Source organism: Globicephala melas, chromosome 5, assembly GCF_963455315.2.
Source record: "Globicephala melas chromosome 5, mGloMel1.2, whole genome shotgun sequence".
NCBI classification, from domain to species: Eukaryota; Metazoa; Chordata; class Mammalia; order Artiodactyla; family Delphinidae; genus Globicephala; species Globicephala melas.
Window position 1 is genome coordinate 114,225,259 of NC_083318.1, and position 27,818 is coordinate 114,253,076.

General features: G+C 35.6%; 1 protein-coding gene across 3 annotated transcripts in view; it reads left to right on the forward strand.

Annotated features, from left to right (window-relative positions):
- The window catches only part of SLC10A7 (solute carrier family 10 member 7), a 253,234-nt gene that overhangs the window by 59,798 nt on the left and 165,618 nt on the right, over positions 1 to 27,818 (forward strand). For 2 of the 3 annotated variants that reach the window (XM_030878159.3, XM_030878163.2), the window contains exon 5: positions 14,627 to 14,665. The exons of the other annotated variant lie outside the window; for it this stretch is intronic. In XM_030878159.3, the coding sequence (XP_030734019.1) occupies positions 14,627 to 14,665 (39 nt within the window). The remainder of the gene's footprint in view (positions 1 to 14,626; positions 14,666 to 27,818) is intronic. 3 annotated transcript variants of the gene reach the window in all.

A 27,818-nucleotide genomic window follows, 5' to 3' on the forward strand; every position in this document is an offset into this window, starting at 1 on the left:
ATACGTATGTCTCTATTTAGGACTTTAAATATTTCTCAAATTATTCATGGTTTTGGTGTCCTATTGTAAATGGTATTTTTATTAATTTCAGTTTAGTCCTTGCCAGTATATAGATGTTCATTGATTTTTACACCTTGTATGCTGCAACATTGCTAAATTCACTTATTATTTCTTGGACTTTGTTTTGTTTTTTTTTATTTGTTTGTTTTTGGTCAAGGTTTTCTAGGATCATATAATTTGTGAAAAAAATGGGTTTATTTCTTCTTTTCCTATCTCTCTGCCTTTTATTTCTTTTTCTTGCATTATTACATGGCAAAGACTTTCAGGCCAATGTTGTATAGAAATGGTAGTAAGAGTAGAGATTCTTATCATGTCCCTGATTTTAGGGGGAAAGCATTCAGTCTTTTCTCATTAAGTATGATGTTATCTGTTTGATTTTTGATAAAGATGCCCTTTATCAGTTGGAAGAAATTCTTACCAATTCAATTTTCTGAGAGTTTTTATCATGAATATATATGGACTTTTGTCAAATACTTTTTCTCCATCTATTGATCTGATCATATGTTTTTTCTTTTAATCTGTTGATGAGGTGAATCGCCTTGATTGATTTCAAATCTTAAACCAAGTTTGCATTCCTGGAATAACTCCACTTGGTCATGATATATTATCCTTTTTGTATATTATTGAGTTTAATTAGCTAAAATTTTGTAAGTTTTGTGTTTGTCTATGTGCATGAGAATTATTGTTCTGCAGTTCTTTTATGATGTTTTGACTTAGTTTCAGTATCAGGCTAATGTTGGTTTCATAAAATGATTTTTCCCTCTTCTTGTATTTTCTGGGTGAGTTTTTACAGAATTAATATTATTTCTTCTTTAAATATTTGGTAGAATTCACCAGTGAAGCCATTTGGTTTTGGAGATTTCTTTTGTGGGAAAATTTTAAAGCACAGATTCAATGTCTTTAATATATAATGGGCTATTTTTTTTATTTAAAAAAATTTTTTTAAATTTATTTATTTAGGCTATGCCAGGTCTTAGTTGTGGCATGTGGGCTTCTCTTTTTTTTTTTTTTTTTTGCGGTACGCGGGCCTCTCACTGTTGTGGCCTCTCCGGTTGTGGAGCACAGGCTCCGGACGCGCAGGCTCAGCGGCCATGGCTCACGGGCCCAGCCGCTCCGCGGCATGTGGGATCTTCCTGGACTGGGGCACGAACCCGTGTCCCCTGCGCTGGCAGGCGGACTCTGAACCACTGCGCCACCAGGGAAGCCCTGTATCATTTTTTTTAGATTCCACATGTAAGTGATATCAAATATTTGTCTTTGTCTGACTTACTTCACTTAGTATGATACTCTCTAGGTCCACCCATGTTGCAGCAAATGGCACTATTTCATTCTTTTTTATGGCTGAGTAAATAATATATTCCATTGTTTATATATACCACATCTTCTTTATCCATTCATCTGTCGATGGACATTTAGGTTTCTTCCATGTCTTGGCTATTGTACATAGTGCTGCAATTAACATTGGGGTGCATGTATCTTTTCGAATTATGGTTTTCTCTGGGTATATGCCCTGGAGTGGGATTGCAGAATCATGTGATAGCTGTATTTTCAGTTTTTTAAGGAACCTTCATACTGCTCTCCATAGCGGCTGTACCAACTTACATTCCCACCAACAGTGTAGGAGGGTTCCTTTTTCTCCACTCCCACTCCAGTATTTATTTGTAGACTTTTTGATGATGGCCATTCTGCCTGGAGTGAGGTGATACCTCATTGTAGTTTCGATCTGCATTTCTCTAATAATTCATGATATCGAGCATCTTTTCATGTGCCTGTTGGCCATCAACACAACTCTTTTTTAATCCTCTCAGGGCACCTAACACAAAAAGGTGATCTTAAAAGTTAATTCAGAAAAGGAAAAGACTTGTTAGTGAAAAAATGTGATTTAAAATATAGATTTTAAATCTAAAATTCTCAAAGAGATTATGCAGTCTTGATCCTGAAGTCATGAAGAATAGGATAGTAGGTTCCATTTGTTAGTGATTTCAGTGTAGTCCTTCTTGAGGAAAAGTGCCTTGATTAGATGATCTGTAGAAGTCCATTGCAGTTCTGTGAATCTATGGTAAGTTATTTCCCAGAAGATGGTAGGAAAGCTATTTTATTGCAAATGAAAAGCTGATGAGTGAGTTATTGCTGAGGGATTGATCCACTGCCCTTTTAAGAAGCTCTGAGATTCCCAGACCTAAAGGACGGAAAAGAGCAGAAATAACAGAGTTAGGTAGCTCAAGTTTAAAATTTGTAAGAAACATTAGATGGTTTGACATAAGTTGTCACTTATGTTTTGTGGATGCCCTTCTAAGCAAAGTGTTAGGCGAATTCTTGGCCAATTTCTCTGTTGGTGTGCTGAGAGCTTAGTTCATGTGTTTGGCATTAAATAGAGTTTCCATTAATTGATCAGAAAAGTGTTTGTATATCACTAGGAGGTATTGAAAAAGCCCACTTAAAAGGAAATTTTAGTAAATTTCTGTGCTGCCATAGCTTTGATCCCATTGATCTTCTTGTGTTATAGCCATTATGATGTCTCTCTTCTAGCCCGATACTGTGAGCAGATACTCTATTGTATTTGTTTTTGTATTCTCAGTGCTTAGCATTGTAAACTGCTTAATAAATTTTTGTTGAATGAATGAATAATTAAAGGAACATTTATTTTATTCCTTTTTGGCAGGAAATAGGGAACCCAAAAGATTAAGCACAATTAAATTTCAGGAATATTGAGAAAATTGGCATTAAAAAGAAAGATGTAATGTCAAATCGTGTGTAATATTTCAAGTACGTTTTGTTCAGCTTCATCCTAGATATTTACAAGTGTTTAATAAGCTATTAATAAGTAAGTAACATATATTTTCAGTTTAATAGTTGATATTCTGAGTTACAATCACACTTTGTTCCTCTGAGTATTCAGCATTAATATAACAAGTAGGACTGTTTAGGTACTTTCTTCTTGGTATTATCCTCAGTATCATTCAGCTTTTAGTTAGATATTGATTGAGTGCAACATTATTCAGGGTTTGCCTAAAGATTAAAGAGAGAACCTCTAAAATGCTAGTTGTATTTAACATATAACATTTATTATATGCTTTTTTTCTAATAAATACATAATCAGTACAAAAATCCTTGAAAATCTGGGAAAAGCATGAAGGAAAAAAATATCCCTAATCCTATTACCCCAGTATAACCACTGTGAGTGTTTTGGTGTATGCCCTTTTTACACTATAAATCTACAAATATCATATTAAAAATAATATATAAAATAGGCTGTGTGGGTGTTATTGAGAGGGTAGAGGGAACATCTGGAGATGAATTCTATTCTGGCTTTGCCACTAGCCAGTATGACTTTAGGAAAGATCCTTTATCTCTAGAGGTCTGTTTCTTCATTTATAAAGGGATTGTCATAGTATCTAAGGGCCTTTTCTCGCTTGAAAATTCTGATTTCATTGACACTGAACATCTTTGAAGACAGATTTCAGAGGATGAAATCGAAAGTGTTTAAGTCTATATTCATCTTAATTATGAGGCAGATTTAAAAATCTTAAACTGGTATAAATATTTCTTGCTAATATCATTAGGTTTTTGTTATTATGAAGCAGTTATACTTCATAACATATTGTGATTCTTGAATCAAAATCTGAATTCCAGATGAAGGTATTTGAGCTGATAAATATGTGTGTAGGAAAGTGTTAAAATAATTCTCATCAGCCTTTAGGTATGTGACCAGAAATAAGATATACAGTATCGCCACTATTTTCAGTACCTGGTATTTTATCAAAAAAGCATACCAAGGAGAAAAGCAACTATTTGACTTGATTCTTTTTGCACCTCAAGAAAATTGATTTTGTCTCCCCTCCCCTCCTCCACGCATATTGTAAAAATGTAGATTGGTATGCAAGAACTATCGCATATGATGGACCAAAGCTTTAAAAGTGTTCCGAGGTGTCTGGTTTATCTTACAAGGGTCCGTTTTCACATTAAACAATTTTTGTTGAACAGTTAAGATGTCCTTTAACTTTTACCATTTCTTAGTAGGATTTTTGGTATGCATTTTAACTGTTTTTTAAGAGTCCCCATATGCTTCGAAAGGAATCAGAATGTATGTGCCTTTTTTTTTTTTTTTTTTTTAAAGCCTCAGCACAATGTAGGTTATTCCATCAATACCATCAAATGACTGGGAGCTGGAGTTGGAACAATATGTAAAAATACAGCTTGCGGAAGATTTCCTTTATTAGCTGTCATCATCCGCAGAATATATGTTCAAATAAACGTTGTGTAATAACTAAATTTGAGATTAATAGGCCCCTTAAGAAACAGCGAAGTCATTCAGAATTGTCAGTGAAACATAGGCTGTAAGACTGTAACATGCATATATTGTCCTGCTTACATGCTCTCTCTGGTGTCATTCCCATTTATCACTGTCGGCGGGCTCGGTTCTCATTAAAACACTCTTGCACAAAAGCAACTTAATTTTCTTAAGAGGAGAGGACACCTGATTCAATTTGGCATCCAGAAGCGGTAACTTGAATATATTTTTTCCTTGCCTGAATTGAGATGAATAGTTACAAACAAGAATAGCGCCCCCCCATTCACCTCAAGATTAGGGATGTTAAATATTTTTTTCCATTGATATCAAGAAATGGACCCATAGAAATAGGCAAGAAATGTCGCTTACTCTCAAAAAAGCAGCTGGATGGTATTTTCTCATAACTTGCGTATAGATGAACGTCTCTTCATTCCTGTAGTGTTTTCAAAACAAAGAATGAAAGCGGTCATTAAGATGGTGAATTTTAATGGTATATTAAATAATCTTTCTTTAAATTGGAGAATGCCTTGTAGCAGTTCTATAGTCTTCACTTAGATGTATTTGTTGAGAAGCAATATTCAGTAGTGATTTTAAGGCAATATTCTACTTTTTAGCCATTGCTGCTTAAAAAATACAACACAAATAATGGAATCAAATGAATAATGCCCCTTTAATATTGAGCATGGTAAATAAACTCGCATTTAAATTGACGTCTTATATATACTTTTGTGTGGTATGGTTCAATAATATTTAAAGGAGGTAATATAGAAATGTATAACTCAAATTTTACTTGCTATGAGATTTATACAGTGAAAATAGTGGTAATTTAGTACTAAAATGTCCTAGCAACTAAGGTGCTTGTCAGCCAATTATAATTTTTTAAAACAGGCAGAATAAGCTTTTCTTAATTCTTTTTTTTTTTTTTTTGGCCTTTCTGTAGCATTTTGCAAAATACCTTACAAGTAAAAAGAAAATGTTTTGTATTTCCTTGTTTAATTGGAGACCAAGGATAGGAATTCAATCTTTGATGCCTTTATGCTTTTTCCAACTACAGCTATGCTTAGAAAGGGGATAAATATTTAGGCTAGTTCTCCTTCTTGTGACTCAGAGGCAGGGGTGATATAAATTCACATAGTTGAGGAACTTTTCCAGGTTAGGATAATGCAGCTTTGATCTCCAACAACCGTCACCAATAGTCAATTTTCTTTCTGTTGGTTTTTCATGATATGTTATGCCATATGCAATGGGAACAAGAGATTATGCTAAATAAAACTTAATAGCCTAGTCAAGTTTATGTCTGGGAAACGCTTTTGATTTATCTAACCTGCCTGATTAGTACTTCATTACTTACTCCTTTGTTTAGGAACATGATTGTATCAGTTAGGCTTCAAGTAACAGAAAATCAGACTAAAAGTAGCTTACACAAGCAGGGACTTATTTTTCTCATATATCAAGATGCCTGGAGGTGCGGCTGGCTGGCATTTGTTCTGTGGCTCAATGATATTATCTCTGCGTTGCTCTTGGCCTTTCTCTGCTGGATGCAAGGTAGCTTTCACTGCTCTAGGCAGGAAGAACGGAAGAAGGGCAGTGCCAGAAACTAACTTCCCTATCCCCCAACCATCAAGCGGAAACCAATTTATATCTCACTGGCCAGCACCTTGTTGCGTGGCCACCCTAGCTTTTCCTATTTCACGTGTACTTTTTGTGTCTTATTTAAAATTTTTTTTCCTTTTCAGGAAGCATACAGTGAGTCTCATATTTTCTTCTAAGAGTTTTAAAGTTGTGCCTTCCAATTCTAGGTCTCTAATTTATGTTGTATTTTCTTTTCTAGCATATTGTGAAAAACTCAGTTTCTCCTCCTTTCCCAACTGTGTTACAGTGGAGCTGCTGTCATATACAGCTTTCTCACATTGTCTGTACTTTTTTTATTGTAAACTCCTGTTCACTGGGGGTCGTTTAATTGGGAATCTGCTTTGTTCCGGATTATTAGAGTGACTCCAAAGAGAAGTTCTGCGTTTGCTTCTTTCCGGGCCTCAGGGGTTCCACCGGTCTTTGATCCGTTTTGTCTTTTCTTTTCTCCGAATTGATCGTTAGTTTGGGATTCCTGAGTCACATAGGTAGTGTAAATTCTATTCCGTGCCCACCCTTGACGCCAGGCCCTGTGTTACCTCCGTGATTGTCTGAGGAGAGTTTTCTAGTTGCCCTCCCCTGGTGGGCAGCCCCTTCAGCATCCCGCTCTTCTGGCCGCAGGTGCCTCAGCTCAGGTCCTCACCCTTTGTAGCCAAAGGCAGTGCGTCCTACTGCTTCTTGCGCATGCGTCAGTATCGCCTGGGAGCGTGCAGCCTCAAACCCCCTGTTTGACCACTCTGTCTTTGACTAACTTCCATATGTCTCCTACCAGGGTTTTTGTTTTGTTTTGGCTCAACTATACATTTTTTTTTTTTTTTTTTTTTTTTGCGATACGCGGGCCTCTCACTGTTGTGGCCTCTCCCGTTGCGCAGCACGGGCTCCGGACACGCAGGCTCAGCGGCCATGGCTCGCGGGCCCAGCTGCTCCGCGGCATGTGAGATCTTCCCAGACCGGGACACGAGCCCGTGTCCCCTGCATCGGCAGGCGGACTCTCAACCACTGCGCCACCAGGGAAGCCCCTCAACTATACATTTAAAATGTTATATTCTTATAATCTATTGAGTGGTGTGAATTTAAGGATTATATACATGAAATGCCGTCTAACATAGTCCTTTTCCCCACCCTTACCCTCTCTTTGGGCAACATCTCTGACAGATCTCAAGGTTTTTCTGGTCACTTTTTATTACAAAAACAGTCATATATTTAGTAATTAAGTTTAACTTTCTGGTATTATATCATTCGGGGCAGTCTAGCTTAAACAAATTCTCTTCTTTGCCAACCTAGGCCTAATCTGTGTTTTTTGTTTTCCGTTTTTTTTTGCGGGGGGGCGGGTGGGCGAGAAGGAAGGATTTATTACTTGCAGCCAGTAAGGAGAACACCAGGGCTCTTTTCCCAAAGCAGTGTCTCCCTGAACTGCAAAATTGGGGAAGCTTTAAACTATGGGTATGTGCATATTCTTAAGGGGGCTTGAGCAGAGAAGAATTCAGCATAGAATTGGGGCAAAGGTCGACAGTCCAAGCTTTAGTTTATTGAAGACAGAAGGGTCAACATCATCATTCCATCCTCCACCTGGGTGGGAGCCTTAGTTCCTGGTGTCAGGACTTTACTGAAGCTCAGGTTCTTTGTTTCGTTGCAGAAAGAATTCAGTGAGAGACAAAGTGATAGGTAGGAAGTGGATTTATTTAGAGAGGTCACATACCATAGACAGAGTGAGGTCCTTCTCAAAAGGTGAGCGCAGCCCTGAGAGAAACACACTCCACAGAGTGAGGACCAGCTCAGAAGGCGAGAGGCCCTAATCTGTGTTTGTAAAGCACAGAAAATTGTACTTTTTTCTTAATGAATACATACACATATACAAATATAATCTTTTTTTTTTTTTTTTTTTTTTAAATAAACAGATAGGTAGAGCCAGTGGGGAAGAAGGTATGGTCTGTTTCACTACGTTTTTACTTTCTCACCCTCCCTACTCTGTAGAGTCAGGGATGAGAGTAGGACCACTGGCTTAGAGGGAGAGGGACAGAATCTGATCTTACTGGTGCTGTTCTAATCTGGCCCGTAGTGCCCTCTGTCATAGCAGGTGTCTACCTTCTATTTCTTTTTCCAGGACAGGTTGGGGAGGGAGTTCTTCAGAGTACACGTGCAGCTTCCAACCCTCAACACAGCCCTTCATCCTCTCATTGCTGGAGTCTCTTCTCCCCGGAAGGCTGCTATGTAGGGTCTCTCACAATGAATCAAGTTTCATGGCAGTCCTCTGAGGCCCCTACCTGGCCCCTGGGATTGACGGAACCTTGCCCCATCACTGAACTGAAGTATACTTTGCCCAATGGCTTACCTCCGTCCTTGCCCTACCCTTGTGGCCTGTCCTAGGCAGCCTCCCCAGCTTTGCTGTTTCTAGTCGGGAAGCAAGTACCTGTCTCTGGTTCCTTACACACCCTCCCTTTCCCCCCAGCACAGTTCTAGGGAATAGACCGTGATGGTTCCACGAGCGCTCACAGAGTGCACTCCACTCCTGTGGCAGCCTGGCGAGCACTTTCTCCCTCAGTAAACATCCATCCCCACTTTGGGAGGCATGGCAGACACATCAGCTTTCTTGCCTAGAGGAAGAAGAAAAAGTAAAAAAAACCCACTACTACTAGAAATTTCCTTTTATCAATCTCCTCTAGAACATCTAGGCTTTTCTTATATAGGCTGCATGTGAAATGGTCCCTAGCTTAGTTTTCATGTCTTTTTATAAGCTCTGCATTGATATCTCTGGAATATTACTTTAGACTAGTGGGATACTTGCCACACATTCTCCTTAGCTTGGAGCATTATTAGAAATTCCGAGACAACCATAAATGTTCCATTTTAGCATTTTAGTAAGCATTGCTGTATACATTGGCTGGGGAAACAGGTTATGCAACAGCGAACACGGAACACCACACAGGAAGTTTCATCAATTAATTTGTAACAGATCATTCACACTCAGTGTAAACAATGGATCTCATTTTTTTTTTTAGTGGACTGATGAGGGAAAGAAAAAGAGGGGTGTTGGGCCAGCATTATGAAAACTGTAGATACAGTGATATGAGGAGAGGACTTGGGTAGAGCCCAACAGTGTCATATATTTGGAGTGCAGTCATTTTATAAGGGGACCACATGTTTATATAACTCCAGAGTATGGAACATGGTCAGTGCACAGCAGTTATGGAAGGTGAAGGTTTTGGGCTTACTGTCAGGTAGGACTTCATAACATTCAAGGGCATTCAGCAGTGGAAGCACTTGATTTCCTGAGTTAGAGAACACTCTGTCACCATGCTTTTCAGCGTTTTGTTTTTGTTTTAATTTACCTTTTTATTTCAAATAATTCCAAGTAAGTTATGAAGAAATTAATTTGTTATTGAACTTGCTCAATTTTCCAAAATAATTTAATAAAGACATGCTGTAATATATAATGAAACATTAGTAAAATACCATATTTCAAGTAAAACTGGGCTGATACTAAAAGCAATATATTATCTAAAAATGTACAATATAAAGGAAGCCAATCTACTCAGTATTAAAAAACCACCTCAATATGAACTTTTTTAGTTAGCATTGATCAAATTATCCCTCAAACATGATTACACCAAGGTATGTACTTTGCACATGGGATTCCTGAGTTAATAATGAAAACATTACTGTGTAGGACATTCAGTTAACATAAGAACTATTCATTCATTTATTCATTCATTCTTTTGTTCAGTAATATTCGTTGAGGGTTTACTACAAGTCAGGTGCTGTTCTAGGCAGTGAAGATACAATCTAGGCAGTGAAGATACAAATTAGACAAAATTCTTCTTGTGATGGAACATTCTAGAGGGGGAATGGATAATTAAGTTGTTTCTGGCAAAAGAGATAATAAATAAAATGCACTATTTAAAAATCAGAATGGATAAACAACAAGGTCCTACTGCATAGCACAGGGAACTATATTCAATATCCTCTGATAAACCATAATGAAAAGAATATGAAAAAGAATATATATATATATGTATAACTGAATCACTTTGCTCTACAGCAGAAATTAACACAACATTGTAAATCAACTATACTTCAATAAAATTAAAAAAATCTTTAAAAAACAAAAATCAATGGACTCTCTCAGGTGTGGCTTCTAGAAGACAGAGGAGAGGAAACTCATATCCTAAGACAGTCTGGTCATATAACCTGAGGGGTCCTCCCTTCAGAACAAATTGTCTTTGGTGGTTCACGTTTGAGCTCAGTACATGAAGTTTGTACACAGCCATGTTTGCTTTAATATAAAAATGAAAGTGCATTTTTGGATTATTTTCTAAACCAAATATTCACATGCTACAGATACTTGTGGAAGGTGTCCTCTCTTCATCCTGTGGCTTCTCATACCCCCAGCACACTGATGTATGTTCCAGAGGGTTCTCAACCTCCAGCTTGTCAGGCAGCCAGCAAGAGATATCACTAACGTGCAAAGTAGGGATTGAAATCTTAATTTTATTTAAAAATAAAATATGTATTCCATTTTTAACACAAAGGGATTTAAAATGCGAACAGTAAATGGCTCAACATCTTCCTGCCCAGATATAGAAATGCAACACGTTTAAAAAAGAAGACCAAAAAAAAAAAAAAAAAAAGACAAACAGGACAGACAGAAGAAAATGAAAAATAAAAATGACCCCCACTCAATTCCTTTCAAACAAATTTAATCATAGTTGAGGTTTTTTCTGTGATCCCTTTCAGAAAACAAGTGTTTTTTTATACTTGTCTGTGTATATATGTGTGTGTGTGTGTGTGTGTGTACACATTTACACAATAGGAATGTGATATTATGATTATAATAAGAAATATATATTTGGTCTTTGTCTCAATTCCTGGCACAGAGCTCCTAAAATGATTAGATTTCCTAAGTGAAGAGAGCTGGAAAAAGTGTCTTTTGTTATGCTAAGTAGATGACTTTTGGAAAGCCCCGAGCTAACCTGAGGATGGGGCTGGTTGCCAGGGGAACCAATCAGAGATTAGAAGGTTGGACCTCTGGGGAGGGGAGAGGGGCTAGAGATTGAGTTCAGTCACCAGTGGCCAATGTTGAAATCAATCATGCTATGTAATGGAGCCTCTATAGAAACCCAAAGGATGGGTTTGGAGAGCTTCTGGGTTGGTGAGCACTGGAGGTGATGAGAGAGGCATGCGATCAGAGGGCATGGCAGCTCCACAGCCTTGCCCCATACGTTGCCCTCTGCATCTCTTCCATCTGGCTGTTCCTGAGTTATAGCCTTTTATGATAAAGCAGTAATCTAGTGAGTAAGCTGAGTTCTGTGAGCTGCTCTAGCAAACTAATCAAACTGGAGGGGACTGGGTTGTGGAACCTCCGATGTATAGTCAGTTGGTCAGAAGCACAGGTGACAGCCTTGACTTTTGATTGACATCTGAAGTGGGGACAGCCTTGTGGTTCTGAACCCTTAACCTGGGGAATCTGATGCTATTTGAGGGTAGATAATGTCAGAAATGAGTTGAATTGTAGAAAACCCAACTGGTGGTGGGTGAATTTCATGGTGGTGTGGAGAAACACATACTGAAGGAATTACACACACTGTTCTGAAACTTGCTTTTTTTACTTAAAATATGTTAGCCTGCTTTAATATCAGTATATGCAGGTCATCTTTTTAATGGCTACAGAGTATTCCTTTGTAATTCTAGATTTTATTTAACTAACTCTATTGCTATATAGTGGTGGCAAATTTTAAAACATTTTTTATATTACATTAAGCGTATGTATATAACTATATAAGAATAGGGAGGTTAAGAGAAGTAAAATACGATGCCGTGAGAGAGATACTTATACTGGGTGAGAGACCAAAGTCTAAATGTCATTTCCACTGCTTGCTTGGCTGTGGTGCCAGGTGGCTGATCCAGTCTTCTTTGTCTGCCAATCCTTGGATTCTGCCAAACACATAGAATAATGTAGTTGGAGAAGTAGACTTTGGACATTTCTGGGAATCCTACTTGCTTTAGAAATCCAATTAGCAAACATGGAGGTGCTCGGGAGCTTCATCAGATTCCTTCCTTAGAAGACTTGAGTCTCTCGCGGGGCAGGGAGGCATGTAGATAGGTCATTCAATAGTGTGACAAGTGCCAGGGCAGAAGTATGCTCAGGATGTTGTGACAGCAGGTATGGGGACACTCAGGCCATCCAGAAGTATGGATGTGTGAGTGTTGAGGAGGTGACTGAAAGCTTCTTGGAAGGACGATGCTTAAGCTGAGTCACTAAGATAAATGGGAGTTCCCTGGCAGGCAGAAGGGCATTCCAGGCCAAGGCGCAAAGAGGTAAGAAACAGCATGATGAGTGTGGGGAATCACAAGTAGTTTAGTGCTGTCAGAATATAAATTTTGAGGCAATAAATGAGATGGACAGTGACCTGTTCATGGACGGCCTTGTAGTTCATGCTGAGGAGCTGGGAATTCCCCCTTAAGTCAAAAGATATGCTTGTCTTTGTATATCAATTAAAAGCTCTCTAAATATTTGTCATCACTTTTTGGAACTCTGGAAAACGTAATGGCTTCCTATGCTGCAACGGCAAAATTGAGCCAACTGTTAGCTTCATTATCTGTTGCTATTGAGCCCAGGATCCTTAGTTCGGTATCCGATTTCACATGGTTCTTCAGGGAACCCAGAACCTTAATCAGCCAAGTCACCAGTGGTTGCCAGAGCCCACTGCATGGTGAGTGATTTCAAATCCATCACCACTGTCAGGAAAATAGCTAAGAAGTTGGCCTGCAGCATCTTTGGATACCTAAGATATCTCATCACTGTCATCACCATCATTTTATAAAATGCAGGAACATAGCCAATCCACATAAAATATATTGCTTGGGTTTGGGTTAAAAGAGAACAGGATGGAATGGGAGTATAGCGATTTGATCTACTGAGTGGTAGTTAATACTTATTTTACTTTGACTTCTGAGTCTTTTTGTTTCTAATGTTCCATGTTTGTTTGTTTGTTTTTTTTAAATGCTAGGCAAAACTATTAGTGGTCTAGTATAAGGCTGGTGAAAGGCACTGGAAAGAAACAAATCTGGAAGAGAGGAGCTCAAACGGGAATACCTCATTTCTTTATTAAAAAGAGAGAAACTCGTTCTAAGCACAAAATAGGGTCTAGAAATAAACATTGTTTGTGGCGAAGTACATTTTTATCAAAAGGAAGGCAGTGTTCCCTATTGATCTCCCCACAACTCATTTATTTATACAGTTTTACTTATTTTTCTCTGCACATAAAACTTTTCCCTGAATCATCCATAATCGGATACTAGGAAGATGTGTTAAATATGTTGCTACAGTTTACATTTGTCATCTGTGATGTTTTATTTAGCCGAATCTTTTTTTTTTTTCCTTCACAGCTCCCTGTACAACATGAAATACCATATGCCATTGTCCCTGTCAGGAAGCAAAGGTTTCCCTGGTCTGTGCCTGTGCCTATGTTTATGCCACAGCGGAGCTGTGGTCCAGTGCCATCTTTTATTGATAAGGCCAGCAAAGGAGAAATCTAATGAAATTATCAAAGCTTTGAATTAATTATGAACTTGAATAGGAGAGCTAAGCTCTCTGGAGCCAAGGATCTCATTACCCATGCATTCTCATTGCATTCTCTTCTGGAGCAGAAGGCATTTTCAGCTACAGCTCTTAGCTTGGCTTTGGACTTTATTCAAACTTGCTAAACTGACATCCTCTTCTTACTACGATGTGGCTGCTAATGTCCATGATGATTAATTTAATTCTGCTCTGGATCCACAGGAGATGTCAATAGGTTTTCTCTGCCCCTCCTTCCACTTTTTATTATTTTTCTTTCTCTCTTTTTTTTCCATCCAATTGGATATTATATGAGTTTTTATCTTTTGGAGGTCATGTGAGAAGCTTTCAGAATTCAGGTGTAGCTTCATGGACCGTAGTGATTGAATTAAAGTTAAGAGCTATATTATATCTACTATGTATTCCCGGGATATTTAGGTAAGCTCAAAGTCAAGTATTTCTTCTTTGAATTTTGAACACCAAACAAAAGTTTTTCTTGCCTGTTTCTACGTTAGAATTAATCGTGTAGCAATAACTCCCATGGTCTTAACAGCATTGTTCATATTTCTGATGTGCGTTGTGTGGGAACTACAGATCTCACTTTGTGGGCGTAGCTCATAGGTCTTATGCTTCTTGATGGAGAGTATTTAATGTTTGCTTTACAATTCTGGTATTCCTTTTCCCAGTAATATGAATTTTCTTCCTTTCTTTTCTTTTTCTTTCTTTTTTTTTTTGGTGAACAAATCAACCTCTGATTGTTTTAAGTTTAGTAGCAAAATCAGTAACAACAAGGTTTCAATTTGCTGTTGGGGATGATTCTTCAGTACTGTCATATAGGTTCAAAGCATCTTATGGCAAGCCTTTTCTCCTTGCTTTTGAGACCCATTATTTATGAATTCCTAAGCTGTAGCTCATCTATCTTAGTAAACTACAGGCTACTGGCAATTTTTGTAAGCAGTGACTAACTTTGCTTTACAGAGTCAGTGTTTTAAGGTTTTGAATAGTGGGGGATGGGAGAATGATAGTCTTTGCTTTTCCTTTTCCTGTTTACTTTCAGTGAGTTTTTTTCCCCCCATTTATTCTCTCTATAGGCAGCTGCAATATTTAATTCGGCCTTTGGAAGTTTTTTGGTAAGTAAACATGGTTTAATTTATCTTTTATAACTTTTGTTGTGATGATTGTATGAAATATTTAGTGAAAATTGGACTTTTTTTTAACTATTTGGTTAAATATAAAAGTTCTTGAATCCTGTCATATGCCATTATCCATACCCTAAAGAAAATTAATAAATAAAGGAAATATTCTCTTATAATATAATTTGGAGGCTTGGGTTTAATATTCCATTTAATGGATTCAAGGAATCAATTAAAACACTATGTGTCTCCTTATAGAGGTATGTCAATATATTGATCATTTAATGAGGTCTTTTAGATTATTATTATTTTGTGTCATGGGACTGAGGATTTTGAAAAAGGAAACATGACCCAGCTGGTCAGAAAGGGAATGCTAATTTACTTGTTGACATGTCATTTATTTTGTACATTTCACTTTTAAAGAAGCTACTGTCTTGGATACTTCTGAGAAATCTATGTGAAAAAAAATTTGAAATGAGGAAATAACTAACGAGTAATTTGCAAGAAAATACAATATTTTTTGACATGTGAACTATCAATTGTATATAAAAAGATTAAAAATAGTTCATCTTTCGTAAGTGGAACCAATATAATTATAAGGACAATACTATTTTAGCATTTTTTAATCATTATCTTTTAAACAGATGATATAAACAAAGACTTGGTTTGTGTTATGAAAGAATGAGAAAGAAACTGAGTTTTCTGTCAACTGAATATTTTATTTATACCTTCCCTAAAACTTTGCTAAATTGATGAAAACAAATTAGAATATTGTATTTTTAGATATATAACTCATTAACAGATACGTGGTTACAGTGATTTACAAAAAATTGAGAATGAAATCAGTGAGGTATATAAGCTGGTTCATGAGTCTAGGCAAAATACCAATTACTTCTGTTTAAAATGCTCTTTATGTCACTTATTATTGTCTGTATTTAAATGTACTTGAAGCTTTAAAACATATTGTTACATAGTGTTAATTCTGTACAGTCCTATATAGCTTTTAATGTCCCAATGTTACAGAGCTTTTAATGATGTAGCTTCTGCAAAATACATGCTTAGATTCTATCTTATTTTTAAAGAAGCAGTAATATTATTCCCGATGGTGTATTACTATTATTGGGTTTTAGAAGAGAGGTAATAGAGTCCATTTAATGCAAATGATCTCTTGAGCTACTTATTTTAGACTCAGTGATATTTTCTTGTCATTATTTCACATATCCAAGTATTATTTTCTATATGTTGTCACAATTGACAAAATAATATCTGTAAGATATGTTCTTGCTGTAAGCCAGTTTTTTTACATGGTTTGGATTTGTATATATCCACTGTCGAAACGTGGTTACCTAAACTGGATCTCCTACTCTTTAAAATGTCTGGTGTAATTGAGAAAATAACTTTGAGGCAATTGTCTGAGTAACTAAAGCAAAATACAGTCCTTTAGTTGGAGGACAAGCTCACTAAGTACAGTTTGAGCTTTGCACTGACTGACTGTATGAACAATAAATGTATCATGTTATTTGTTCTACCAGGCCCAATTCTTTGATAAGATCCAGTGAAGTAAAACTTGTTCTAGGGATTCTTTCAGATTTTTGTTATGCCCTTTCACTTTTAAAACGTTATGCATTCTCACTCCTTAGTCTTTTGCTCTTTTTCCTCTCTTCACCTTTTTTTCTTACATTAATGAGTCAATCGAAAATATTTATTGATTTCCTGCACACAGAGGTGGTTTTCTAATAGCTGTAGAGGTGCAAAAAAATACAACATGGTCCCACTCTGCTGTGGAGATAACACATAGAAAAAGAAATACAATGTAAAAGCTAACAAATCAAACAAAAGATGTTACTAGGTGATGTATGATTATCAGATATGAACTCTGGGTTGAAAGGTCGGACAGAAACAATTTCGCTGTTGGGCCTTGAAGTGTGATAGGACTTAGCTAGTCAAGAAGAGAGGAGAGGAAAAAGGCATGAACAGTGGCAGAGAGGCAGAAGCGTCTTCCATTTTTCCCCCTTCCCCTTCCTTTCCCTCCTTTTTCTTTCCCAAAGCTGAAAATTACCAGAAGGGGTTGAGAATAAAAATTATGATTGGAGCTGTTTTGCTCCAGTGTTGTAAGGGAAAGAACTCTATTCCTTTTTCTTCCCTCTTCACCATAGTTACAACAAACCTTGGATTATGAACTATGTGCAAGTCTGAACTAAATCAGTTAGAATTAGGCTCAGCTTATTTACCAGGAAAAAAAAAAATAGTGGCTTGGACAAAGGTAAATGTTTATTTCTCTATTATGTAAAATCTGGAAGGAGGCTGTCATGGGAGCTTCATGGTCTCATTGTGTACAGAGACAACCATCTTTCTCCTGCACCATCCACAGCACACAGCTGCCTTCATCAATGTTACCTTATGGTCCAAGTGGATAGCAAGGTCTTTACCTTGGGAAAGCACAAAAGAGCTCCCCTAAAAGCTAAGTCTGCTTTCTTTAAACAGCATTCCTGGAACTCCAACACCATACTTGCAGTAATATCTTATTTCAGAACTTAGTCATATCATCCTACCCAGCCACTGGAGAGGCTGGGACATGTGGCAAATTGGTAAGAGCTACAAACCGAATTTCTGTAACTAAGGAAGAAGAGAATGTATAAGAGGCAGCTAGAGCTTTGTGCAAAAGAGCAGTGTATAGCATTTGTCAAGGGTTTGAAGAAAGAGGTTAAGCTTAGTTGAATGATATGAGAAGGCTTCAGGGAGAAGTTGGTGCTTGAGTTGGGCTTGGGTAAAAGGACTTATTTTAGAGGAGGAAAATTCCAAACTATAACCTTCATGTTTTATTTTGTTATTCCTAAAGGGTGGTACTTGTTAAGAGTTTTTTTTTTTTAAATTTTCTTTATAAATGAAAAATATTCACCTATCCTTAAAATTTAGGATTATTGGTAGTAGGATGGTTTCTAGAGTCAGACTGGGTTTAAATCCTTACTTGACTGAATACTATTCTAACCACAAAACCTTCCATATATATAAAATGGGGTAATGATAGTACCTAAACTATACAGTTGAGGTAAGGATTAAATGGGACAATCTATAAAAAATGCTTGAATGATGTAGTAGAAATAACTGGTCTAGGTTTTGTCCAAGTTCTACCATGAATTTTTTGTGCATGACCATGGACATTCATAAAATGAAGAAATTGGTTATCTGTGACTAAGCCCTATAATTCTAAGATACACTGATTCAATGCTTATTCTCTGGTTATGAGTGACCATTTCTTTTGTATTTAAAGCATAGAGTGTGAAAAGGCTATTTATTTTGGATTACATTAAAACTTTGAAGGAAGGCCTTTTACTGAAGAATTTTTGAAGAATGAACTATTTGGACATTCTTGTTGGTTTTCAGACATGTGGGTGTACCAAGTAAACTACTGTACGTATTTATTAGCTAGTTTAATAATGTCCCAGGTCTAATTAAAACAGTGTTTTTAAGAACTAATTGTCACAGAAAACTTTTTTTAATGTAGCTAGGCTGATAATAACTAATGATAGATGAATTCAATTTACATAAATTTCAGGCCAAGAAAATATTTTAAAATTATGCCACAGAGGATTGCTTTAAGTTAAGAAGTTAATGTTATTATCTCCTCCTCTCATTTAAATTGTTTGGTTTATAATAATTGTGGAGCATAATAAGTGTTTTGAGATTTCCCTCGATGAAATTTTAATAAAATTTGATAGTCAACCACCCTGAATAACGAAAATGTTATCAAAATTTATATGTTATTATATGTTATATTTTATGTTATTTAAATGTTATCAAAATTTATAATTTATTTATATCTATTTTTTCTATGTAAAACCATGTATTTCAAGTTCAACCATTTCATATGTTGCTTCCTCATCAAATGAAAGATTCTTTAAAAATAGATTTAGATATTGGCAACTTTTTGAAAAATTCCAATTGAAAAATCATTTCTTTAACTTAAAAAGATTCAACTATGTTGAAAAAAAATTGATCACATGATTTGTTAGACCCTGAGCATTTTTGGTTTGGAGGCTAAATTTCAGTGTTTCCATGTTCTCAAGAATTATACGTTAAAGTTTAAAAGGAAAAAGTAGAATTTTTTCTTTTTAGATTCCTTAGCCTATTTTATTATTTTTGGTAGCTCCTAATCTTAAAGGGAAACCCTAGTGAGTGACAAAGTCGATCTGTCAAATTGAGTTTCGAATAACTATGTTATACAGCATTATAGTAATTCATGGCAACATAAATGTAAGGAGTTCTGAAACAGTAGCAAAGAATTCTAAGCAAAGTTAAATCATTTTTGTGAATTGATAACACCTAGTCTAAAAAAGATCTTTAAGAGTCACTGTTTACTTTCTAAATCTCATCATTTAAAGTATCAAGAAATGGGTTTATTCTACATAATTCTCCTTTAAAATAGTCATTTCCAGAACCAGCAGAAGCTATTCTAAGATGAATAATTTTATTTCTTTTTATGCCAGACCAAGGGTTAAAAGAAACTCCTTACCTTGAGCTGAAGAACTAGCCAGCACATATTTTTCTTCCCTTACCTGTTCTGTCTTCCTTCTTTGCTTTGGCTGATCCTCCATTACTACCCATCTTTGTAGAAAGATTTAATAGTTAACTGATGCTGAAAGAAAACAGTTGCTGAAATAAAAGAAGTCTCAAACACAAATGCCATGTTTTAATAACTTGGGATATATGTTTATCACTTTATTCTTCCTTTCTTGTAAATACAAAAATGTGCTCAGCCATACTCAGAACGGTTAGAGAGGAAGCACATTAACTTTGTAACTTGTTTGATTGCTGTGCAACACTGCTTTTTAAAAATCAGATCAAGAGGGCTTCCCTGGTGGCGCAGTGGTTGGGAGTCCACCTGCCGATGCAGGGGACGCGGGTTCGTGCCCCGGTCCGGGAAGATCCCACATGCCGCAGAGTGGCTGGGCCCATGAGCCATGGCCGCTGAGCCTGCGCGTCCGGAGCCTGTGCTCCGCAACGGGAGAGGCCACAGGAGTGAGAGGCCCGCGTACCGCCAAAAAAAAAAAAAAAATCAGATCAAGAATCTCAAATATTAACGAAGAAGGTTAAGGGTGGTACCATACAAGGCTTAATTGTTAATTTGGATTTCCTTTCATCTAAATCTAGGATGTCAGTTTTTAATTCAGTTTGTTTACGGAATACTCATTTTGTGCAATACTGAAAACTATGCCAATTTTTTTCCTTAATTTGTTTAAAATCTTAACCAACCTGTATTATTCAGTTGAGATCTTTGTTTCCCCTCAAAAGTTCATGACTTGTTTAAAATACAGGTTTTTATTTTCATTAAGTTTAAACACCAGAACAAACAACTGAATTTTTGAGCAATATTCAGTACTATCTTACAGGATGTCATTTCTTACATTTATCCTTTTATTGCTAAGGACTCAATAAAACCAGGATTTTAAATATCATCCTGGGCTTTAAAGTAACTTATGAACTATGTTTGGACAAGAGGAAGCGAGTTTCTACATTTATAAAGCAGAATCCATCATCATTCTATGCCTTTCATTTGTTCGCCTCTTTGGGCAAATGGACACCATGAAAGCTGGATTGCTGAGAACAGACTACTTCCTCTTTAAAAAATGCCATTGGGTCAATTAGCAGTATGGCACAAAATAGGAAAATAGCATATAAAATTAACACACATATACTCAGAGTCAATTAGATTCAAGGCACTTTTCCAGATACTGAAGCAAATGCACAATACATAAATATGTGAAAAAAATAAGTAACAGTAAAAGAATTAAGAGGACAGGAATTGCCTTGAAGGCAGTGTCTTCCAAATTTCAGGCACCTTTATGACTTTTGCCATGTCAACATATTATTTGTATTATTAAGTTAAATAAAACTCACTTTTAAAATTTAACTTTATTTTAAAGTGAAACTCTACATCAGCACATCAAATAAAAACCAATCTTGTCATGAAGAGAAGGTAACTGAAGTTAAATCAAATAGGAAAAAGCTATCATTAATTTGTACTCTGCTGCCTACATAAGGCTCTGAGTCCATGCCTACCCTCCTTTTGATAAGAAGTGGAATTAGCATCAGTACCTAACCAAGAACTGTCTCTTTCTGCAATCTGAAGGATTGAAAAAGATTTTTTGTAAAGAGAGTAAGTTTTATTACAAATTCTCTGTCTCTGTGTCGTTTGCTTTGACTTCCACTTTGGGCTTCACGTTCTTAGGCTCTGGGAAGCACTGTCCTCTAGGGTCATTTCTCAAATCATTTCAGCAAAGAGGTGAATTAAAACCATTTTGGGAGGTCAAATGAGGAAACCCCCAGAATCAGGGACTCTGGCAACATGAATATATTCGTGTTTCTTTCATTAGAATATTTTCTACCTAACGCTTGTCCAGAAAAGCAGTATGCATGTGTGCCAAACATGTTTGTAGACGTAAAAGTATGCAATATCGCTTTAGTAAGGAAAACCCTGTGATAGTTGCATTTGGATTCATTTCTCAGACAAATTCTTATCTGAAGTACAGTCACCGTAAATAAAAAAATGGTCTTCGTTACTTCATAAAAATGTATAGAATCCTTACCTACTCCATTATAGCAGCATAATGCTCTGTGCCGTCTGACAGGACTTGTGTAGCAAGTAAATGCATTAGTCACAGTGACCATTTTTCTTGCAAATTTGTGACATAGATTTAATTATAGGAATGACCGGCAACTTACAAATCTAATTTTGGTGGAGGCTGAGGCAACTTTTTTTTTATTTTAATAATGATGGATTTTTTTAAAAGCAATGATTTCATTACCATTTAAAGAAATCTACTGGTGTAGAACTAGTCAATTGACTGAAATTATTTTATTACCCTTTAACATATGCCACGTACTTTCATTTTTATTTTTATTAATTTTTAAAATGTCATCATTCCCAAACTGGAAAAGTACTTGCTCCTATACCGATTTAGGTAAAAATAAATAAATATAAATTTGGGGGGCGGGGCACAGGATATTTGTAAAGGGCCTCCTAAGAAACACAATCCTAGTAGTTGGTTAAAAGCAAGACTATTTCCTTAATTTGAATCCAACCTAACTACAAATTGCTTAGTCTATGGCCTTTAGTAGGAGATACCCACTAACTGCTAAATGATGATAATGTGTTAGATAGTTCCCGTTTCTCCAAACTAAAAATTTACCATGATTAACCCAGTTATTAAGCTAATATTTGGGGGATCTGGGGATAATAGTGTGGTGAGCCAAACAATTAAGTTTCATGTCTTCATCTGCATTAGTGATTCTTAAGGTGAGAATATCAAGTCCCATGGCGGGGGGAAGGGAGGAGGTAATCATTTTCATTCTCAATATACCTCATTGATTCAGACCGAACTGCCATTCCAAAATATATCTGGGCATGGGAAAGAAGCAGAAGGGCATCTGAGCATGCATAAACTGTTTAAACTTGTGGATTCTACCAACCAGGAAGAACCTTCCCTTTAATTACTGGTCTTTAGGAAGAAAGCAAAGTTAGACATCTAAACTCCATTGCGGACGCAGGTTTTCAAGTAAACACTTAGCACTTCTAAAAAACAATGGTCTGTGTTATTGGAAATGGCAGACTGTAGTTTGAAATTAAGAAATCAAACTTTTTTTTTTAGCTCAATTCATTGTGTGTCATTGTTTCCCCTTATATCAATTTTATTAATTAAACATTTATGGACTTCCTGCTAGGAAGTAGCCTACTATGTGCTAGGCTCTGGGCTAGGTTTTAGAGCTAACTAACTAAATTTTACATATATATATATATATATGTATGTATATGAGGTCTTGGCTTCAAGGCATATAAAATTCCTGGATTTTAAATGTCATTTTTCACAGTGTGATTACCCAGGCAACCTGATTCTTAATTACCCCTAAATGATGATTTGCTCTCACAGAGTTTGAGGACCACTTATTCTGACTATATAACTTCAAATAAAGCAGAAGATTAGCATCTCCAATTATTAAAATAAAACTCTTTCATTTTTATTGAAATTCCAAAGAAAACTGAATTTTAAGTTTATGTGTCTGCCAATATAGATGTTTTTAAAAAGCAGCTTATCAGATACTAGATTCAGTTTGTAAGTATATCAAAAGCTGACTTAGAAAAGTACCTTACGGTATATAACTTATTCTGTGGGAACATTGTGTTAAAAATTAACTTTTTTAAAGCTATTTTAATTGTAGTATAGTCAGTCCTCTGTATCCTCAGGTTCCACATCCAAGAATTCAACCAGCTGAGCTCAAAAATATTCAGGGAAAAAAAAAAAAAGATTCCAGGAAGTTCCAAAAAGGAAAACTTGAACTTGCTGCAACTATTTACATAGCATTTACCTTGTATCAGGTATTATATGTAATCTAGAGATGATTTAAAGTATATGGGAGGATGTGCATAGGTTATATGCAAATACTACATTATTTTATATAAGGGACTTGAGTGTCTGTGGAGTTTAGCATCTGTGGGGTTCCTAGAACCAATTCCCTGCAGATACTGAGGGACACCTGCATATGTTTAATATCATATGAAATCACCAAATTGTTTTCCAAAGTGGTTGTACCTTTTAACATTTCTATCAGGAATGTTTGAGGAATCTAGTTGCTCCATATCCTGGCCAGCCCTAGATTTTAGCAGTACCTTTTATTTTAGCCATTCTAATAGGTGTTTAGCGATACATCATCATAGCTTTAACTTCTAGTTCCCTAATGGCGAATGATGTTGGACATCTTTTTTTGTGCTTATTTGCCACCTGTGTATCTTCTTGGGGGTGTCTGTTCAAATCTCTTGTCTATTTTTTAATGGGGTTGTTTTCTTATAATTGGATTGTGAATTTCTAAATATGTGTGGACACCAGTCATTTATCAGATATGTATTTTGCAAGTGTTTTCTCCCAGTCTGTGGCTTGTCTTCTCATTTTCTTAATGGTGTCTTTTGAAGAGCAGAAGTTTTAAATTTTGATTAAATCCATTTTTTTTTCTTTTATGGCTCTTGGTTTTTGTGTCCTCTAAGAAATTCTTGTTTAATCCAAAATCACAAAATTCTTTATGTTTTCTTCTAGATGTTTTATAGTTTTTGTTTTTATATTTAAGTCTGTGATCCATTTTGAATTAATGTTTGTACATGATGCCTTATATGAGTTGGGATTCATTATTTTGCATATAGTTGTAGAAGTTTAAAGTTTTTATGTCTGTCAAATGTATCCATCTTTCCCTTTATGGATTTTTCCATAGTCTTTATACTGATAAAGCCTTTCCCTAATCACAGTATCAGATAAAATTTCACATATATTTTCTTTTAGCTTTATAGACAAAATGCATACATAGTGTATGCTTAAAAGTAAAGCCTGTCATACAGGAGTTAACAAATACAAATAACAGTTTGAAAGTACTTCACCTGATTAAGGTATCATTGGTTAAAGAAGTCAATTTCTGTTGCTGCTGTGGCCCTACTGTTGTTTTTTGTTTTCTTTTCATGTAAGTCCATCTTTGTAGTGATACTGTCATATCTACATAGTGACATATATGCTTGTCCCTGAAAATAATTAGATCAGTATTCAAGACTGTTAAAAATGGTTTCTCTATCTTAGGATATTACCCATGACATTAATATAATTACCTAAGATAAAATTATTCATTTGAAGTATAAAATGGAGATGTACATAGAATAGTGATTGAAAATTATAGAAACCTCCTTTTGATCTCTATCAATTTAATTTGCAAATATTCACACAAACTAACAGTAAAATGTTTCTACTTGGAGGATTGTTGAGTAAAGTGAATAGCTCTCTTAGTTGCAGAGTTTCAAATAATAGAGGACTTTTAAAAGATAAAATATGATTTAAAAAACCCTGATCAATTTGATTTTAAATTTTATAATTGAACAAACTGTACTGGTCAGGGGAAAGAAAATTTTCATGATGAGAACATGGTATCTTGGAAATTAAAGTCAAAGCATCACAGCTCTCCAGGCTCATGAGATGAACATTGATTCATATTTTACATGTCCATTGATGGTTGTACTCCGAGTATGCAGTTTGTACATTTTCTTTCTGTTTTGACAGAACCAAATACATGTTTACTTTTCTGAGTAGCTTTTTCTGTGATGTTTCTAATAAGTAGAGTAATTAGATTAAAAATTTCCACTGTGTTTATAGTTTTACTGTAACAGTGCTTGGTCTAGTGGTCAGTATTTGTGGTTTAGTTTTTCATTATTCAGGCAACTCTCTTAAAAGTAGTTATTTTCTAAAGTGTTCCTACGTTTTCACTTGAAAGCTTATGATATTCTTTTTATCCATTTATTTAGGAAGGATAATGTTTATTAACATTATTGTGCTTTTGGTTATTCTCAAGAACCAAAGTGGTGCGTCCTATATTCTTTCTCACCATCCTATTGTTATTGTAAGATAAACTATCTTCACATACTACTTTTATATGTTACTCCTATGCCTCAATGCCTTCAGTGGCTCTTTATTGCCCACCACCCAGTTGGCCATTCTGGAGTCTTCTCAGTGCAACCCCATCCCCTCTCTCTCCGGCATCCTTCTTACATTCACATTTTAACTGTTGGTTTACTCTTTCCTCCCTTTCCTCCAGCACTTGGGACTCCCACCTCTTTGCTTATACTATTCCCATCCTTTCCATATCCTATCCATCTCTCAAAAGCCTGTATGCCCCTTCAAGCAAGTTCTCCAGCTTTTCTTTTATGGTTATTTAGCTCTTGGGATGAGTTTCCGTCTAGATTGCAACTGCTTGATATAGTTAGCTTAAAATTCTGATCTTGTCTCCCACCTCTGGCTCCTCCTGTGATCCTGGTCTTATTATTTTATTCTAAAATACTTAGCTTCTAACATTATATATTTATTATTTTTATTGTCTATCTCTCCTTATTCCAATAAATGCTCCATGAAGGTGGGTATTTTTCTTCTGGGTGGTTTGGTTCACTGCACTGTGCACAGCACATGTAGTATCTGGCACATGGTCAGCACACAAAAAATATTTGTTAAATGAAGAAGTAGGTTCAGTGAATGTTATTTTAACCTGTCTTCTTCATGTATCTAAGGTTGTAAAATATCTTATGTATAATGTGCACTTAAAATGCATGCTAATTAGATGTTAAATTAGTTTGACAAAAATCCCAATATTACTTTAATTGGTTATCCACCAAATTCTTCTTACTTATGTTAAAGTGATTTTAAATCATAAACTTTTAGTTTCAATAAAACATATGCTATAAAAAAAGACAAAAAGAAATGCTATAGCCATAGAAATTCGTATTGTTTTATATTCACGGTATTGATTTGGAATGAGGATGCAAACTCATTCCCACATCTAAATTTGATATTGGGTGATTTGTAAGATTTTCTTATAATAACTCCCTGTGAGTAGATTAGGGCAGATCATCTCTATGTAATAGATTACCAACCCATATGCTATTATGATTCAAATAATTTATCTTAAATATCAGAAAGTTTTCCATGAAAAATTGCTACAAGTTTGATTACTACATATATATCTATAAAAAGCTGGATATTTGTAGATAAGGGGCTATAATAAGTGAGTTCATTTTAAAGAATTGTTGCACTGTTGGTATTCAGGAAAAGGATTATATTGTTAAAGTTTAACCTTTCACAACTTGTGAAATATATAATTAAATTGACAAATGAGAGCCAAATTTCTAGACAATGCTGAAAAAGAAATTGTACAGTATCCTAGAGAAGAAGTAAAAATGAAAGTAAGTCTGAAAAATAGAAGAACCAATTCAATGGTGTATAAAAACGAGGTCAAATCCATGACTGAGAGGCATTAGAAGTACTTAGGAAATAGAAATGACCAAAAAAAGAAAAAGAAAGAAAGAAAGAAAAGCCAAGGTGATAATGAGGAGGCAGATAGCTTGAACTTGCAATATGATATGACAGCAAATGAAAGCTAATGCAATTCCTTCTTTAGAAGCATCATGTTACAGCCGTCTGCACTTGAGTTTGGTAGGTTCATGATTCAGAATATTGCTTTGATGTTGGTCTTATTATCTTGTCAGAGGTTAAAATTTGTTAAGTGAGATATAGAAAATAATGAAGATGTGACTTTAGTTAGCACAGCTTTGGAGAGTGAGAAATACCTCTATATAATGGAGTAAAGAAGAGAGAATTTTAAGATACTAAAGGAAGAGACGTATAGTTAATCAGACATGATTTTTTTCACGGAAGAGTTGGTTGCATTTTCTTATGATAACCTAAAAAATACCTTTGTGCCATTTATATTTGTTATAGCAGCCTAATAAGGCATTCAGAATTCCTGATCAGTAACTGCTGAGGTATACAAATTTGGAGCAGGACAGCTTTTCAATATTTTTCAATAACTAAAGCAATAGGAAAGGTTATTTCTTCTTTACTGCCCCCCACCACAGAAAGCAGACTTACATGTTACTTTTTTTTTCTTCATTTACTTCTACTTCTTTAAACTAAAGAGGAAAAAATGAGTAGAAATAATGGAAAATATTAGAGAAATGTATGTGGAGGCTTCCTGCCTTTTGCCCTTTAATTCATAGATATTTTCCCTCAAAGATGGTTGAATCCTGATTCTGTATCATTAAATGTCTCTATAGAATTTTGGATCCATATCTCATGTAGTTTCAAGCTAAACAACTGTTGAAGTCAAAAGGTTAAATTTCCAACTCTTAAAAAAAATTGAATAAGAACTCCCACCAGTGCAGACAAGTGGTCTTAAAAAAAGGCTTAAATGTGTAAGAGTAGAAAATATCTACATTAGGAAGAATGCTTCCTCTTAGAGTGCTTTTTTTTTTTTGTATGAAGCTTCAAGATATATTTGAAAAGTAGCATCAAGATCTCCCTAAGGAGTAATCTCAACAATCTTTAGTCTTGAAACGAATCTTCCATTATGTCTGGCTTTTTTCCCCAAATTCTATCAACCTGATACCACAATCACTAAGGGTTTTCTAGTGACAAAAATATCATAAACTAATGGAAATCTAAAGTAGCATTGTGCATCGCTGTCTTAGATTTCCTAGATGTTGTTAGCCTTTCATTTCTATATGGGAACTATATGTAGTGAGTCACCTAACATATATGTTTTGATATGTGTTATAAAAATACAAACAAACTAGAAG